The 14,510-nt window shown below is 34.9% G+C and overlaps 1 protein-coding gene across 4 annotated transcripts in view; it reads right to left on the bottom strand.

Annotated features, from left to right (window-relative positions):
• Nucleotides 1–291: 291 nt before the first annotated feature.
• LOC127962854 (dynamin-1-like protein) overlaps nt 292–14,510 on the bottom strand; it is a 25,639-nt gene continuing 11,420 nt past the window's right edge. For all 4 annotated transcript variants that reach the window (XM_052562448.1, XM_052562449.1, XM_052562447.1 and 1 more), the window contains 9 exons: nt 13,121–13,459; nt 10,247–10,367; nt 8,766–8,921; nt 7,157–7,246; nt 6,640–6,738; nt 6,431–6,544; nt 6,242–6,351; nt 6,006–6,165; nt 292–3,189 (listed from right to left, as the gene is read on the bottom strand). In XM_052562448.1, the coding sequence (XP_052418408.1) occupies nt 3,133–3,189; nt 6,006–6,165; nt 6,242–6,351; nt 6,431–6,544; nt 6,640–6,738; nt 7,157–7,246; nt 8,766–8,921; nt 10,247–10,367; nt 13,121–13,459 (1,246 nt within the window). In that variant the 3' untranslated portion in view covers nt 292–3,132. The remainder of the gene's footprint in view (nt 3,190–6,005; nt 6,166–6,241; nt 6,352–6,430; nt 6,545–6,639; nt 6,739–7,156; nt 7,247–8,765; nt 8,922–10,246; nt 10,368–13,120; nt 13,460–14,510) is intronic.

Here is a 14,510-nt window from a genome sequence, read left to right as displayed (position 1 = left end):
CCAGGATCACATATAAGAAGGTTGGGGGAATACATGCAACCGTTTTCCTGCTTCACTAATCTAAAAGAATATGTTTAGTTTTTATTACATAACATGCTTTTTCATTTCTGCATTTGGTTTTTTTGCCTGTAATCCAAAGCAAGCTGATAAAATCTGTGACTTTGTAGAAATTAGTTTTTTTCATTTCAGCACAGATAAGTGCATTTATTCGGTGTGACCATAACAGGAATAATGTGAGATCTGCACAATATTGAAAAATCTGTTCTGCAGCTTTCAATAAGGGGCAAAGGAGAGCTTTTCATTTAATTTTAATGAAGTTCTGAAGAGTGAACGGCACATCAACATGTATCACAAAAATAAAATGGCAGGCAGGCGCTTACAGGCATCTGTCAAGAAATGGCAAGTTATTTAAAATGATTCACAGCGAACTCCCACATGTACAATTACTTTTTTCCACACACACATATGAATGCAGGCACATGCTCAACAGCAAAGCTAAATGAGTTACACAGTTAAAATACACTTTTCTTTAAGCACACTTATAGACTATGAAAGAATGCTAAACACACAGGTAGTGGAGACGTCACTTTGGACTGGACAGCGATTAACAGTGTTTTATAACCTATCCTGCTCATATTTCACCACCAAATCCATAAAGAAATTAGAATTAAAATTCTGATTAAAGAAAATTAAGCCTATTTTGGACTAAAGCATGGCAATTAAGCACATTTGCCCCCAAAAAGCATTTCTGTAACGTGAAATTTTAATTGTAAAAAAATTTATATGAGTTCAAGGTAGGGTGGTTTAAATGTATGGTGATTTTATTAAAACAGCATTTTGTTAATGTAGCAAAAATGTACTGTATCAGAAATAGAAAAATGTATCGTATTGACCCATTTATCAATCATGTAATAATAAGAATTTTTTAAAATAGAGTATACATTTAGAGTAAAACAATCAACATAATTGTAATAAGTAAAAAAAAATTGACAATAAGAGATTTTTTCTTACATTAATGTGAATGCAATGGGAGTAAAAAAGTTTGTATGGTAATGAGAATTTGTTTTTTCTTATGTTATGGTAATGGGAATAAGATATTTCTTTTTCTTATATTAATGTAAATAGAATTTAAAATTTTGCAGTATTGTGTTAATGAGAGTAAGACATTTTGTTATGGTAATGAGAATGACAGGTTTTATCTTGCATTACGGTAATGAGAATAAGATTAGTTTTTACATTAATGTGAATGTTTGTGTTGTGGTAATGAGAGCCAATCTGAGGAATTTCTGTACTCAATTGTGAAGACAATTGTTACAGTGCAAAATCTAAATCTAATTGTTTCTAAATAAGATTTTCATAAGTTTCATTTAATTTTAGTGCAGGATATGACCTAAACATGTTATTGACAGGTTCCATGATATTCACAAAAATGCTAGAGACTCTTTAGGATCAGATTGCAGTGCAGATTTTTTAAGCTTCAGGAAACATACATCATGTTGTTAGTGCCGAGACGGCAACGGGGCTCATTAAAACCCATCAACCTCTGAAGTGTTTCTACAGATCCTACTTCAGTCCAGCAGAATAATGAGTAAACTGCTTACACCTCTTGATATTTACAACACCTCTACAGTACATCTTAACTGAAATATATCTAAAAAATTAAAATATGAGGCAGGACTCAATGTAACAGTCTAAAGATTGAGGTCAACGAGAAATGCATGCTTATTAACTTTCAGCTATTTGGCAATGTATATAAATATGCTTAAGTTGATTTTATTTCCCCCTCTCTCAGTCTTCCTGACATGTCTATTATTTATGATTGATTGTTTGGTAGAGATTTATAATGTTTGAAGCATAATGTGTCCCCCATCACAAGCAATAAATTAAAAAATATGCAACACTGCTCCCAACATAAACACCCACACAAATTAATATTGGTTTTAGCAGGCAAAACAATAACTACCAACTCCTCTAAAGCCCCACAGCCCACATTTGTGCTGGGCATTCATTTTGCACTGTTTTTGTTTGACACTGACTGAACACTATTCATTCTTGGTGTTCAATGCTTCAAACAGCCAGTGTTTTCATATCTTAGTATGTTCTTCCTCATTTGACCTTCTTTGACACAGCTGTGCTCACTCTCACAATAAATATTCATACAAGCATAAATATTACATGGCAGTCAAGTCAAGCACGGTTTGAAGTGTTTGTTCTGTGGCTCTTCACGCTGAACTACTATTTATTTCCACACTTCTAGACACCAGTCACGGGTTAAATCATAATTTATTCTAAATGTAACATCATATTTGAGTTTCATTCACATTATCAAATATTAGCACTGCTTTTGTGATAACCTAAGCTTATATGTAACATATAACTGTGCCAACATGGACAAATTCAACCCAATCTAATAAATGGGGCATATTTTAATTGTGTGTTTGTTTTTTATACTTACTGTTAAATCTGTCCATTACTCATTGTCATGTCATTCCACATCTATATTCAGTAAATTACAAATTTTCAGTCTGTTCCTCACATTAAACGAGTCACATTAGCTACTTTTATGATGATTTATGTAACATTTATGTTGCTTTCAGTCCATTTCAGAGCTTGAAACTTAAAGTTTTCACTGAATGAAACAATTATTTTTCACAGTTTGGAATGACATGCTGAGTAAATGATGAAAAAATTACCACGTTCATTGTCTGTTTTCAGTCAGGTGAGCGTATCAGAGCTCAATTGTTCTTAGGATGCTTTAAGGAGCATTTGAGACATTACTTAATTCTTATAACACTAAATCAAAGAGGATTTATCATAATGGCGAAAAACCATTACGAAGCATTTATAATATTGAAGATAACGACGTAGACTTGATATGTTCACTACTGAGTACAAACGCACTCACACTTTTGACCTCTGTCAAACACTCAGTTATGGAATCAGTGCATATACAGAAGAAATAAGGGCTATTTGGAAAACTGTACACGTTTTGTTGAATGTTCATGCTGGCAGAGGCATTGAATTTCTTCTTCAGATGATGTATTTGAACTGTATGTCATACACTCACACATACACAATCACGCACAAACATGTAAACACTTTCCTGGACAGAATGTTCATGAGAACGTTGAGCTACCAAAGTTGAGTCTCCCGTATCTCTGAAATAATGTTACTGGCTTTCTTGAGCGCCTAAAGGAGAAACCAGAAAGAGCAGCATTAATATCACAAAGCAAATGTCTTTTAAAATAAAAGTCTAGCATCAGAAAAACTTTGAGAATTAAGGTGTTTTTTTTTTTTTGCCTGTTCACTCACCATCAGCTGAGAAACACTGCTTTTAACTCAACTTAGTTTACATCTCTAATACTATTCACGAATACACACCAGTACTAGTATACGCCATTTAAAAAAAGAATAAAAATAACTGGCTTAACTTATTTCTAAGACCAGTTTAAATATGAATTTTTGTTTAGATGTAGTTTCAGTTGGTTTAGAATAATTTTTAGTGCAGCCTACTGATGAATCATGATTTCTTTATGAACACTATCAGTTACTCTTTAGAGACTAAAGGGCTTTGCACGTGGAGTCAGAAATTTTTGCACGTTGAAAAATAAATACGACCACACATTGTGTCAATCATGTTTACACACTGCCTCGGAAACTTTCATTCGATTTTCTGCGTTCTTCGCATCTGTAACATGCATTTTGATAGGAAAGGATGGTGAATACGAAACAACGGAAAAACTCATGCGAAAATTTCAAACTCGGTGTGCAAAAACCTTAATTCTTACTATTAACTAACTATTAACTATGACTTTTTTCTCAATCAACTTCTAATTTGCTGCTTATTAATAGTTAGTACTAATAAACAGCCAATATACTAATAATATGCATGCTATTAAGCAACTAGTTAATAGTTAGAATTAAACCTTAAAATAAAAATACCTTCACTATATTTTTTATTGGCTTACTAACACCTTATGTATTACTACTACAGTCCATGGATCATGAGTAGCTTGTAGCCTGACAGTTTGCAGTTTTGAAGTAGCTCCCCAACACTGATAGTTAATATGGTTGAATATCTGTTGAAGAAACACGCTGTGCACACAGAACACATTATTGAGCTCAAAAACAGCTAGACGTCGCTTAAAGGAACAATTTGTAAGATATTTGCAGTAAAATATACCACTAGGCTAGTGTTATATATTTTGTCCAGCTGATTACTAACAATATCTCTAATGTTTTCAACTACTTGTAAATCATGAGAAAATTCCCATTCTAAACAGTGACATGAGGTTGTGCTGTCACCTGTCTATGACGTTAGTTACCCTTTGTTACCGCCTTTACTGACGTAGAAACCACATGACAAAAGTGTCGTGGACAAATGCGGAAGTAGCTTCGTGGCAAACTTCAACTAGAAAGAGATGCCGATCTCGCTTGTGTTGTACTTGACAGGTGAGTTGTTTTGATTCGTATCTTTACAGAAAACGTATGCGTCTCTAGACCCGCGCGAGGACGCGTCTGATCCATCGTCTGATCGCGTCTTTGCATTGACTTTGTATGTAATCTAACGTTACTCACGCAAATCTTTGAACTCACGTTAAATCCATGATTTATGTTTCCATCTGATTAGAAGGCCGTTAGCGGTTGGGTAGAAGACAACAAATCCCATCATTCCACGCTCCTTCTTAGCGTAATCAAACCACGCGATTGTTATTGTTTTGATGGTGTGCCCTCTAGTGGCAGGTCCTACAACCTGTACCTTTAAGAGTACACAATGCAAAGCTGACATGCAAAATTTGCTACATTGAGTCAGAAAACCTACCACACAGCTATCAAGTGCAATGGATTGGAACAGACGTCTCGTTTTTAAAAGTTGGACTACTATTAACTAAACGTGGCATCTGAAGCTGCCAAAGATGCCCGCCTTGATAAGTATGGCTGTTGTGGAGGTGGACTGAAAGACAACTTTTATGAGAATGCACACAGCACAGCAGACTCTCAGCATGTGAACTGAAACACTTCTGCTAAATATAGAAAACCACAAGTACTGTAGTAGTAATGCATTCAAAATATGCATTTGATTTCAGAAGCCATTAAACTTATAAAAGTCATACAATTTTCATACCTCATTAATAAGTGAGTGTGCAAATATTTCATAGTTTTGGATGTTACCATGTTATTGCTAAATAACAAAGCTTTTAGACATTTTTGGTTAGATTTTATTTTAAGGTGTCCTTGTTTAACTACACGTACTTACTCTATGGTAAGTGTTATGATTAGGGGTTGTTTTAAGGTAACTTGCACGTATTTATGTATAATTTATTGTTATTATGATAGTAAGTACATGTTACGTGTAACAAGGGCACCTTAGAAAAATCTTTCAAATTACAAATTATACATCAACTACAGCAAAAGTGTGTTTATTTAAATATATCATTGTATGAAATTTATAAAAACATGAGAATGACCAATATTAAATGAAATGGTTGATCAAATTCAGTAATCAATTTGTTTTTAAGTCTACATATTAATTGTGTACCAAAACAACATCAATATTAATCTGGAGTGTATTAAAAAAGACGTATACATATTAATTACTTATTTTTTTTACTCCTTCTCATGCAGCAGTGGTTTCTCAATATGCATGCATATTCATGTTTACCAACAAAATTTTGTCCCAAAAGGAAAAAAAAAATCATTATTTTTGAGAGAAACTCATAAAAAATAAAAATGCATACTATCAGGTTATGCCTTAGCTGATATGCAAGCCAAAATGGCTACATACACAAAAAAAGTAACTTTTTGAAAATGGTTATATTTCTTAAAAAACAAAAACAAACAATTAAATAAATAAACAAATAGAAAGAAATAAATGAATTATGTGTATTTTGATAGACTTGGCCTATTTGCACAGCCTGATTCCTATTCTAAAACCAATAATTTATTTAGTATGAATTTCTTCCAGATCAAAGGTTTAAATGTCATTAAAACACACACAGACGTACCTCGAGCATCTGTGCAACCTCTGTGCGCTGCTGAGCAGTTTCCTGAGACTCGATGAGCAGCTCCTGCAGCAGAGGCTGTTTGTAGAGCTGACCCACCAGCTCGCTCTGCAAATGCTCCTTCACAAAATTCACCAGGAAGTGCATCACCGTCTTTGGCACACTACAGAAAGCAGAAAAGACCATCAGATGCGAAGTGACTCCTGCTCAATCCAGTTATGTGGCCCTCTGAACCTGACCTGTCCTGGATGCTCTTGCGCACGATCAGGAAGTAGCACTTGATGAGCCGCTGGATGACCTCACAGTCCCTCTGCTCTCGAGTGCTCAGCTTGCGGGATACTGGCACGGCCTACAGAAACATTTTCAGAAGTTGTTAGTCTTTCATGCTTTTCTCTGAAAGTGCAGATATTGTTGGCTTCTGATAGTACCGTGTCCAGCAGGTTGATGGCTTTAGTGGGACTCCCAAATCCTGGCACTGGGCCTTTGTCCTCTGAAGGCATCTTCTCATTCTTCCATCGCTTACCTGCATCCCCAGCCTCCGCCTGTGAAAGAGAAGATAAAACAAAAGCTAATCCTGTTTGGATTTGGAGAGAGAGAGAGAGAGAGAGATACGCAGAGACAGAGAGAGGTTCAGTACCTGCTGGCTGTTGACAGATGCAGACACTTGGGCAGCGTCTGTGAAATCAGGATGTTTGGTGTTTATGTAGGCCAACTCGATTGCAACTAGATTATGAACCTGAGAAGAAGCAAACAGAAGAGTTAACCTGACGAAACATTTTCCAAGAATTAGCCAAAACTGTGCTCTGAAGGTGTCATACGCTCATGATTTGTATATATTGTGTGTGTGTTTGCAGAATTCAAATTCTGCCTGATATCAGTATGCCCGATGATCATTTTTTCATGTTACCACGAATATGCAATAAATGACTGATATTGCATAATAACATTTTTTTATATTTTTTTTTTATCACAGGCAATGGACTTTTTGCCTGAGGAATTTTGGAGAAATGGCAGCACCTTAAAATATTCATGGATCTTTTTAGAATTTGCCAATAATTATTTTAATGTTACCACTGATAACTGATAAATGGCCAATATTAACATTATACACTATTTTATCTTAATAAATTTAAAATACAACAAAATGCTCCTACCATCTCATTGGTTATGGGCAGGCGTTTCCTGAGTAAGCTGGTAACCACCTCCACAATCGAGTCATGCAGTTTGGGAAACCGCAAGAGCTCCTTCGGACATAAACACATGCATACCATAGGTCAGCTTTCGATTATTCACAACATTTTTACACTTCCTGTGTACAAAATCAAGCATAATATCCACAGAACACATTTCTGCATCAAAACTGTTCTTAGCTTTCCCTCCAGCACACATTCTTACATAAAATGTATGTATATAATAAAGGAAACTGAAAAAAAAAATTGAATTTAAAACAAATGTACAGAGTGAAGGCAGCAGGACAGAGAAGATAAGAGCAGATTGAGGAGCAGAATCCTAATGTAGGCTGTTCTGAGTCTGTGTGTGTGTGTGTCAATCTGTTGTGCTTGTAAAAAGCTTTCCCCTTCCTCTTCACATTTCATTTTGTAGAAATGGGAAACAGAACTTGTCTTGCTTGTTTGTAATAACGGCGTTTGATGGACTATGTAGAGAACTGAGTCACAAAATGCACTACTCAAAAATGGTCAGCACAACCACATTAAAGGAATAGTTCACCCAGAAAATAAATTAGCTTGAAATGTACTCATCATCAGACCATCCAAGATGTAGAGGAGTTTTCCTCATCAGAATAGATTTGAAGTAATGTAGCATTGCATCACTTGCTCACAAATGGATCCTCTGCAGTGAATGGGTGCCGTCAGAATGAGAGTCCAAACAGCTGATAAAAACATCACAATAATCCACAAGTAATCCACACCACTCCTCTCTTGTGTAGTTTGTGAGAAACAAATGAACACTTTTTATTTCTATTTTTGCAAAAACAGATGTTTTTATTGTGTTATCATGTTTTTATTGTGTTTTATTGTGTTAGTTAGCTTTTTTATTTGTTGTTATTATTTATTCAAAACAACCCAATTGCAGTTTGATTGATATTAATAACAATGCATGATAAAAAATAAAATAAAAATAAAATATTAACATTTTTAATAACAGATATCTTTAAATAGTTTTTTTTTACTTCAAACCATTGCTTCCAAATAACATAAACTCGCTCTGTCCATAATAATGCTTTCTCCCGTGAAAAACTCGTTTCATTTGAATCAGGTGAGAAATATGCAAAGAACAAGCACTGTTTACAAGCCAAAATAGTCCAACACGGTTCTAAACAAACATTTCGATGTGAGAGGACCACAAGCAAAGGACTTTTTCACTGAAGGGAGCGTTATTATGTATTGTGGACTCGTATTATGGGCAGAAGCGATGATTTAAAAGTTAAAATGCCTTAATGATCGATTTGTTTCTTAAAAACGCGGCGTTTGGCTTCACAAGACTTTACTGATGGACTGGAGTGGATTATTGTGGTGTTTTTATCAGCTGTTTGGACTCTCATTCTGACGGCACCCATTCACTGCAGAGCATCCACCGGTGAACGTGATGTAATGCTACATTTCTACAAATCATCAACATCTTGGATGGACTGAGATTTTTTTTTTTTTTTTTTTTTGAGTGTACTATTCCTTTAACATCTAACTACACGTTATAATATAAGCGTGGATGCTGTGCATCAAATATTAATAGTCAGTGAAGCACCTGTGTGCTGTAGGCAGAGCAGTGCTGGATGATTCTCTGAAGTTCCTCGTGTACGAGCTCCACACAGCGCAGGCTGGGCTCCTCCAGTCTCTTGATCTGTTTCTTCACCAGCAGCTCAAAACTGACCTCAGGAACAAACAGCGCCGGCCGAGGACCCTACATCCATCACAACAACCAAATACACTCAGCCCACGTCCAGTCTGCATCTGTTATATAAGTGTTAGAGTGTGTGCACACAGCTATTCCTGATCATCATAATGTAATAGTGATTGCACTCACAGAGAATCACTTCTACCAGGAGAAATATTTCGGACTTGAAAGAAAGAGATATACACACTACCAGTCAAAAGTCTGGAATAATTAATTATTAAGACTTAAGTATGTGTCATTTTAACCACTTATTTAATAAAAATAATACAATAAAAACTGAAAAATTGTAAATTATGAATACAATGATAAAAACATTTCGATTTTAATACATTTAAACTGTAATTTATTTATGTGATGTAAAGTTTTCAGCTTCATTGCTCTATCTTCAGTGTCACATGATCCTTAAGAAATCATTCTAATAAGCTGATTTTCTACTCACTTATCATCAGTTATTATTGGTATTCAATTATTGTTATCAATGTTAAAAAAATACAAAAAAAAATCTGACATTTTTGCAGGGTTTGTTGATAAATTGAAAGCACAATGAACAGCGTTTATTTTTAAATCTAAATCCTTTGTAACAATTTTAATGTCTTTACTATAACTTTTGATCAATTTAATGAATTTTTTTTTTATCTGTAGTGTATTAACAGTTTTCATGAAAAAAATCTTAAAGGCATAGTTCACCCAAAAATGAAAATTCTGTTATTAATTACTCACACTTATGTCGTCCCAAACCAGTAACAGATTTGTTTACCTTCAGAACACAAATTAAGATATTTTTTGATGAAATCCGAGAGCTCTCTGATCCTCCATAGACAGCAATGAAAATGAAATGTTCCCAGACACAGTGTAGCAAGTACATTGGTAAAACAAAGCTCTCGGTATTCATCAAAAATATCTTAATTTGTGTTCTGAAGATGAACGAAGGACTTACGGGTTTGGAATGACATGAGGGTGAGTAATTAATGACAGAATATTCTTGTTTGGGTGAACTATCCCTTTAAGCTGCAAAGCTGTTTTCAACATTAATAATAATGATCAGAAAAATCTATTAGAAATGCTAAATATACCAAAATATAGAACCAAATATAGAACAGTAGTGTATTTATGCACCTCAGATATTTCCGTCCATTTTCAATGACAAGATTTTATTTATTTAAAAAATGTTACATTTTTGGAGTCCTGGAAATTTGTTAAATCCAGCATCTATTTGAATTTGAATTATTATTATTTATTTATTTTCAAAACTCATCAGGATGCGGGCCTGAATAATATGCACTGTACCATTAAGTCATTTATATGCATGCATAAACATTTAAATATCCTACCGTAGCGTTTCGAATAGCTGTGAGAACGTCTAGCTCATTGAGTCCTCCAAGTGGGTCAATAGACTGCAGGGTTCTTCCAAACGTCTCGTGGAATATATAACAGATACGAGCTCCTCCACACCTGCAATGAACAAATTCACACACAATCCATAAAAAATTTAAAATCATGCAACTCGTGTGGGATTCACTGGCACGTTGGCACACAGGCCTGGAGTCGGACCCAACCGTCCACCCAGAAAACGTCAATACGAGGCACTTAATTAATCAATAGCTGGTGTGGACTGAGCCAGATATGAGAGATGAACAGCATTTCATCCAACAGTGAACAGGGTGTAAATAAGGAGATGGACAGACTCCCGGATTATCTGCCTGTCAGGTTTAGCCAAGCAGACAGAGTAAACATGGTGTGCTTGGTATCTGTTTCGGTGTGAAAATGACAGACTGAGACGCTGCCGAAGTCACAGAAAAAAAGATTTAGCAGGAATGTAGCCTCCGTAATGACAATATGTCAAACTCAAATAGTATGGTGTAAGAAGGCAATCTTTAGTGAGTGGCTCCACAAATAAATGTTATGAGGCATTCTTTGACTGTCTGATGATCACTGCGCTCATAAATGGCAAGAGCTTTCTCAGATCACAAGCTCAAACCTGATTGACTGGTTTTACTAAACTTTTCAATGGGATTCCTGTTTTTCAGTTCCAAAATTTAAAGGGACAGTTCACCCAAATATGTAAATTCAGCCATCCTCCACTAGTTCCAATCCTGTATGACTTTTTCTTTTGCTGAACACAAAAGAAAGATATTTTGAAGAAAAACAGTTGATGGCAGCCATTGATTTCCATTCTATTGAAAAAAAAATCCTTGAAAATCAATAGCTACCTACCATCAACTGTTTGGTGGAGGGTGAGTAAAAAATATAATTTTTAAGGTGAAAGTCCTCATAAAATGGTAATAAAGACTTGTAACTACTATTAAGACTTTTTATGCCCTTAAACTTTATAAAAACTGAATTTAAAGGGATACTCCACCCCAAAATAAAAATTTTGTCATTAATCATTTACCCCATGTTGTTCCAAACCGATAAAAGCTTTGTTTGTCTTCAGAACACAATTTTAGATATTTTGGATGAAAACTGGGAGGTTTGTGACTGTCCCATTGACTGCAAGTAAATTACAATCAAGGTCCAGAAAAGTATGAAAGACGTTGTCAGAATCTGCCATCAGTGTTTCAACCGTGACGTTATGAAGCAACGAGAATATTTTTTTTGTATACGAATAAAACAAAAATAATGACTTTATTCAGCAATTGATTTGGAAACAGTCTCCTGTCTCTGCACATCACTCAAACTGCCTAAACTCTTCTGTGTCAGCCACTCCACAAGGATGCGCTATTTCTACGTATTTATGCAGAAAATTATCGAGATATAATTTTTTGTCAATATCGCACACCGCTAATATGTACGGGTGTAACGATTAATCGATATAGATCGATACATCGGTGCGATGTCGGACGATACGATTTATCAATGTCACACGGTGTATCAGTATATTAAATCTGTGCTTTGTTCTTAAAGTGAAAGCAAACTAATAATAAATCTAATACTGTCAAAGAAAAATACAAGTGCTCAATTCTCCTGACTGAATAACCGTTGTAACATTAAAAATTATTAATCCATATTTAATTTAAACAGTGAAGACTGTGCAGTTATTTTACGTTACATTTCTGTAACGTACCTTAAACTTTAATTTAGACTGAGCTGAAAAACCTGAAAAGCACTGTTTAATGAACTTGTGTCTTAGTTGTATTGTATTTATTTTCTGCTATTGCTTGTAACTTGGTTATCTGTATAAATATATATATTTAAATAATTGAGCATTGAGCCCATAGCAGCAGCCAGATTTTTTTTCCCAATTGTTTATTTACACAATGTGAAAAATTCAGATAAATGTTTGTGTTATATATTTTGGTTCCATTTGTGAGTTAATAAAAATGTAGATGGTTGTTTAATATAGATATATAATATGAAAATATAGATATTTCAATCGATATAATCCTGTATCGAATGGGATCGGAATCGTATTGTAGAATTTTTGGAGGTATCTACAAATATTGTATCGCTGAGAATCGATATTGTATCGTATCGTATCGTGGCGAACCATCCGATTTACACTCCTAAATGTATGTTATTTAATTGGTATTATAATTTATTGATAATAATTTTTTTATTAATATAATAATTAATACTTCTGACTCAAAAAAAATTTAAATGGTTAAAAGGCTGAAATGTAAAGTTTATTACAACTTTTTATTTGTGAAAATTCATATCTGAACTGTAAATTGTGCTTTTAACAGTAATTTTACAGTTAAATATGGTACTACAGGCATTGCCCTACCTCGTATGTCTTAAAAAAGGTCTAAATTGGAGCTTAAAAATATGTTACAAAAAATGAAGTGCTATATTGGTTATCAGACAGCAAATGCTTGACTTCTCTGCTCCTCAAAACTTTTATGTTTTAGTGTTACCTGAGTAAAGAAAACGCTGTTCTTTCAGATGTCCGAGATGCTGCTGCAACAAACGTGGCATCTGAGGACTCCTTCACTAGTTTTTGCTTTATTTGATGTTTCATTCGTCACATGATCCCTCTTACGTCAGCTTCAGAGCTGTAGCTATGACCATTTGAGTTTGTGATGCTGTTTGCGTAGAATATAGTATAGTATATAACTATAGTGAAGTGAAGGCTGAATAAATGATAATAGCATTTTCTTTTTTTGGAGAGTGATGGCTTTAATGTAGAAAGACCTTTAGGGGCAATAAGAAAAACAACTTGTTTTGCAGAAAAAAACATCCTAAAGCATGGTGGTGCAGGAACTCACAATTCAGAGGTCTGGATGTGTCTGGCAGTGCCTTCGATGGTGTTGCAGTAGTCGGTGGCAAACTTAGTGACGATCTGCAGCAAGGTGGCGCTCTGGTCTTCCACTGGCTGGCCGTAGCTGTTGAGTCGGGACTGGTACTGCGCCGTGAGCACTGTGACTCGCGTCTTGAGCTCTGGGAGACAGTCTCTGATGTGATGCATGAGCAGTCGGCTCAGGGTGCGAGCCAGGTACCGCGAGCCGCAGCGGGAGGCTAACGACGGGTAATAGCGCTGCAGGAACACCTGCTCGTCTTTGCAGGAGTCTGCGACACTCTTTTGGGTGTTCAAGTCATGTTGGCTCCTGGTGAAGTAAAAAAATAAATTATTATTATAGGACTGGAAAGTGAAAAATGGATCGAAGCCTGAAAAATTCACCACAGTGCATCCCAGATTCACTGTTTGCTCAACATCTTGTCTGATAAGATGCTTTCATAGTGTAGGTTTTAGGTAGTATCCATTGCTTCTCATAATATCCCGTAATCCTCTGTGTGTGATTCGGTTGTAGGGCACAAACATAAAACTGTTTCTATTTACTATGTTATCTCTAAAGCTCATATGAATTTGTTCTAGATCGTTAAACATGATGTTATGCAGCCTTGGTTTCTTCCTTACAGGAATCAGGAACCTTTCAAAGGAATATTTCAAGAAACGATAATAAATTAATTAATAAAGGATTCACAGTGCAGCAAGGACACTAGCTTGAGTTTGTAGTTTTTGAAAAGTCTCAGGGTTGCAAATATTTAATTCAGTTTACAGTAAAAACAGTAACACTGTGAAAAATTACTATAATTTAAAAGAACTGTTTTATTCCTGTGATGGTAAAGCATCATTACTCTAGTCTTTAGTGTCACATGATGCTTCAGAAATCATTCTGATACGCTGATATGCTGCTAAAGATACATTTTTGTTTATTATCAATGTTGGAAACAGTTGTGCTGCTTCATATTTTTATGCAAACTGTGATTGCCGTTTTTTTTTTTTTTTGACGAATAAAGTTAAAAGCAAAATTTCAAATTTAAATTGACATTTTATACCATTTTCAATATCTTTAATATATATTTGAAAGCATCCTTGCTGAATAATAACTGGTGGTGGTTGCGGACATTCCTCCCCTTTCATGTAAAGTGCTCTGAGCATCCAGAAAACCGCTATCTAAATGTAATTAATTATTACTATTATTATTATTATTATTATAAAAGTATTAAATTCATTTTAAAAACAAACCTTCTTGATCACAGCGTTTTAAAGGCTGTCTATATGAAAGGTAGTTGGAGGGATTGAAAACAGGTCATTTTAGAGAAGTTTTCTTTCCTTTAAAAAAAAAGAAAGAAAAGTGATTCATAATAAGACCA

Source organism: Carassius gibelio, chromosome B8 (genome assembly GCF_023724105.1).
Source record: "Carassius gibelio isolate Cgi1373 ecotype wild population from Czech Republic chromosome B8, carGib1.2-hapl.c, whole genome shotgun sequence".
In the NCBI taxonomy this organism is placed as follows: domain Eukaryota; kingdom Metazoa; phylum Chordata; class Actinopteri; order Cypriniformes; family Cyprinidae; genus Carassius; species Carassius gibelio.
This window is presented reverse-complemented; position numbering and strand designations above follow the sequence as displayed.